The 4,241-nt window shown below is 41.1% G+C and overlaps 1 protein-coding gene across 1 annotated transcript; it reads left to right on the top strand.

Annotated features, from left to right (window-relative positions):
- Positions 1–2,426: 2,426 nt before the first annotated feature.
- On the top strand, positions 2,427–3,334 carry LOC111412631. The gene is made up of 2 exons (XM_023043564.1): positions 2,427–2,908; positions 3,061–3,334. Exons 1-2 carry the CDS (start codon positions 2,427–2,429, stop codon positions 3,332–3,334), a joined length of 756 nt encoding a protein of 251 aa, XP_022899332.1.
- Positions 3,335–4,241: the final 907 nt, after the last annotated feature.

The following is a 4,241-nucleotide window of genomic DNA, read 5'->3' as shown; positions in this document are numbered from 1 at the left end:
CTAAAGTGCCACGTAGTTCGGCATGAAGGGCCTCGGCCATACATACCACCTCGACTGGAGTGCCACGTGATTCGACATGAGTGGACCATAGGCCCAAGTGGGTTGGCTAAGTGTGTCAACACGTAACAAAATCTGTCCCTGGAACCATTATAATGTTTGTGGAGGCTACAAGTTCTATGCAATTTCTGGAAAAGAATCTTGGTTACACGCTCGTGCTTATGCTCGCTGCATTTTGCTTTTAAAGATAGGATCACTCAGTCAACTGTGACTGTGTTATCTCTTTTAGCTATTCAGTTGAACTATAGCATTACTAGTGATGATGAAAAAAGGGTTTTGAGAATAGCTATTGTGTTCTAAGATTCAAGCTTGACATTCTTCACAAAAAAATTATGTGGGTACACGTGTTTGAAGTCGACTTTTCCTACAATAATACAATTCCTTTAGGAAATGTATCCAAATGCTTTAGAATAGTACATCTACACAACCTAATTCACATTTACTTTTTATCAATTTCAAATTGCACAATCTGTTGATATTATATAATCTTTCAGTTGCTAAAATGAATATTCAGGAGCTTTCTTATTCTTGGTGCCCTACTTGACTTTGCAGGCAGGATACGGTCAGCTGCTCAACTCTTTCGCTGCACAAGAGCTGGGTCGAGCCTCACGGTCGAAACCTTATGCTCGATGGAATGTATCAGAGATCCAAACATTCACTGCAGTGTGTGAAACCGCAATTGTTGAGGGCCATCATAGCCATCGTTGTTTTACAAAACATGGCTAGGAACGAATCTCCATGCTATTCAACTCAATCACCGAGCACAACTGGAGCAAGCGACAACTGCGTAACCATTGGGATGCCATACGTTGAACCCACAGACGTCTCTTCGAGCTGTTAAATGGCAGTGGGGTCGAGTACAATCCATCCACCGGTCGAGTCATCGCATCGGAGGAATAATGAAACCGAAAGATTAAGGTAATGCTTCAAATCGCCGCACACGTATCTCACAATGTTGAACCAACTATCCCATCCTTTATTTTCCGGTACATTTTGAATTCCCTTTGACCTGATGTCATCTTTTTTAGCTCTTTTCCGCTGGAGAATAAAGACTACAAGGAGTTCAAGGACAATGACGAGAGCGAGATACACATTCGCTATCGTCAACTATTCAGCGACAGTTCCGACAGGGAGAAGTACGCTGTCATGCTAACTAAGTTGTACCGAATGGGGTTCCGGTTGTTCGAGGACAGTGCGCTGGAAGACAATCGGGATGCAATCCCGATCGATAGGGATTCGGTTCAAGTGATGAGGTAGAGGAAATGCCTGATGGATCCTGCATGAACGTCTCCAGCACCACAAGCGGCGGTAAAAGGAAGTCCTCTAATGGGACGCTATAATGTAAGAAGAAAAAAAATGTCTGCACGAGAGCTGTCATTCTCCATCAATTCGGCCACCAGTGTCGCGAAGAAAGTGCCGGCGAAGATTAATACCATGATGGCCTCAAACAACAACGCTGGAGCTGCCTGTGTAGAGAAGTTGTTAGCGATGGGACGACTTGAACGGCGTACAACGCTTAACTTTTTCGCCTGTGCAATTCTGGCTAAAAAGCCCTATCGGGACATGCTCGTCACTATGAAAGACGCGTATGAAAAATTTGAGTAGATTGAGTGGCTGTTCAACGAGTGGGACAAGCAATTTCGCCTTTGATTGTTCACGTTAGATGTACTTGTATGTGTTGTCACGAATACTTTTTAACTTTTGCATGCATCTGTCTGTCCCCGTTGTACATTATTGTGTTTAAATGTTTTGCGTGTTGCAATGTCAAAACAGTTTTAACTTGTTGACCACGGTCATTTGAGCATGTTAATAATTCACGCGTCGAATGAGGCAATTGTAGGTTGAATTGGATGTAACATGAAATTTGACACAGTTCTTACAACTTGAAAGCAAGAGCACCGGTGCACATAGTGTACTCCCAATCATTCCCACTTTCTATAAATTTCCATGCACAGAGTGATGAAGAACAAAATGCGGAGCTGTAAGGGTGTGTGACGAAATTGCGTTCCACTCAACTCCAAAACCCGCTGTGTAATTTCAGTAATTCAACATGTATGGCATTGCGGATGACTTGAACTTCAACTGCGTTCTACTATTTAGCAGCCAATAGAACGACATGGGTTACATACCATAGAATTGTCGGCGACGACGTACGTAATTATTACCATAGGCAGTGGCGTCGTGTACAACGTTTTTCGTTCTCCAGGAACGGTCACATGTTTATGATGGAGACAATGGGCGAGAATGGTCAGATGTGCTATCAAGAAATTCATATGTATCCCACAATACTTCGACATTTCGCTCATGTGTTGCGCAACGAGCATGGGCTACGCAGTAGCCAGCAGGTTGATATCTACGAGTAAGTTGGCATGTTCCTATACATATTAGCGCACGGAAAGGGATATCGGGATGTGACAACAATTTTCAACCATTCATTGCAAACTGTATGTCACTACGTTAAAGAGGTTCTATGTGCGGTCGTCACGCTTTCAATGCGCTTGACTCTTCAGAGTACGAACTACAATGACGGTGTCGAGCCACACATGCCGAATCTGAGCAATCATCCATTGTTTGGAGACTGCATCGATGCTATTGATGGAATGCATGTCAAAGTTGTGTTATCGAGGCATGAGCGTCTGAACTTCATGGGACGAAAAGGAGGGTTGACACAGAATGTGTTGGCAGCTTGTGACTTTAATTTATGCTTCACGTTTATGCTAGCAGGATACTCCGACAATACGCATGATGCGCGCATACTTGCATGTGATATCCACAATTTGGAAATACATTTTCCGTTGTCGGCCTCGGGAAAGTACTATTTAGTAGACTCTGGGTTTGCTCATCGCCCTGGGTATATGTCCCCGTACAAAGGTTAGGACATACTGTACCATTTTCAGTTGTTTCGAGATGAGCGAACGGGACATCGTTGTAGATTGCAAAATTCTTGAGAGAAGTTTAACTTCAAGCACTCGTTATGCAAGAATGTCATTGAACGTGCGTTAGGTGTGTGGAAACAAAGATGGAAGATCTTGGATTGGAGCCCAGATATCCCTTCCCAATGCAAGTAGCAATTGTGGTGGCCACGTTAGGGGTACATAATTTCCTGCGGCTTGCAGGATTGGTAGACGAGGAGTTCACGAGAGCGGAGGTGGATGAAGATGCAATCGAGGTGGAGCTTCTCGATGCAGAAGATGAAATGCATGCCGAAATAAATGCACCGAAAATGCAACAAAGTGAGTGGGATAGACTTCGGGATTATATGGCGCAGCAGCCGTGATGTCTATTTGCTTCTGAACTATTCGAAAGTTTGCATGGAATTTTTTTCTCGTCACGCCAGTGTCTCGCCAACCTCGTGGCAACGCCTTTTATAGTTATCGTTAACATTGGTTTATGTCATGTAATATCTTTACAAATTTTTTATGCAAGTATGGCACGTGGTGTAATTTTTATGAAACTATTTGCTTTCCCAGTTCAGAAAGATGACTACAGTAGGCCACAATTATTGACCATCTTACACAAAAATATCGAAGGTTCAATTATTTTCTTTTTTGAACATTTTTATGGTGCGCATTTCTTCGGTACAGTTTATTTGAATTTTTTTTTCAACCCATCTTTAATTGCACAGTGTTTCATAGGAATAATTTTGCGCTTGGAATCGTATTTTTGCTTCATTTCTAACACACCCCCAATAAACTTAATCGTGAAATGTTTGATAGGGAGGATTTTAAGGCTATCAGACTATTATTTAAAGAAAAAGGATGTTAAAATTTTAATATGCATAAAGTATTATTTTTTAATGGAACTATCTGCGGATTTTTTGTATTTTCAGAATTTTAAAATTAAAATAATAAAATATCACACAAAAGTTAGAAAAATGTAAAATTACATTACTATTTAGTTGGAATTTTGAAGGTCTTCAATTCATCGAAAAATCGAACTAATATCTTGGTATTGGATTGAGATGGTTCTAGCGTGTATTAAAGGAAGATTAAACTGGAGAATAAATTTTTTTTGAGTTTACTCTCCACCAAAAATGTCAATCGTGAACTAGCCTAATTTTCGTACGTAGCAATTCGTAATAGAATTAAAATGCTTCTATTAATATACACACGAGCGTAGTTGATAGAATAAAATGTTTCTACCGGATTTTTGTTACCTTTTTTCCCGCAATACTGTACGAGCAA

Source organism: Olea europaea, chromosome 16 (genome assembly GCF_002742605.1).
Source record: "Olea europaea var. sylvestris chromosome 16, O_europaea_v1, whole genome shotgun sequence".
NCBI lineage: Eukaryota > Viridiplantae > Streptophyta > Magnoliopsida > Lamiales > Oleaceae > Olea > Olea europaea.
The sequence above is the reverse complement of the archived record's forward strand: the minus strand, read 5'-3'. Positions and strand labels throughout refer to the sequence as shown.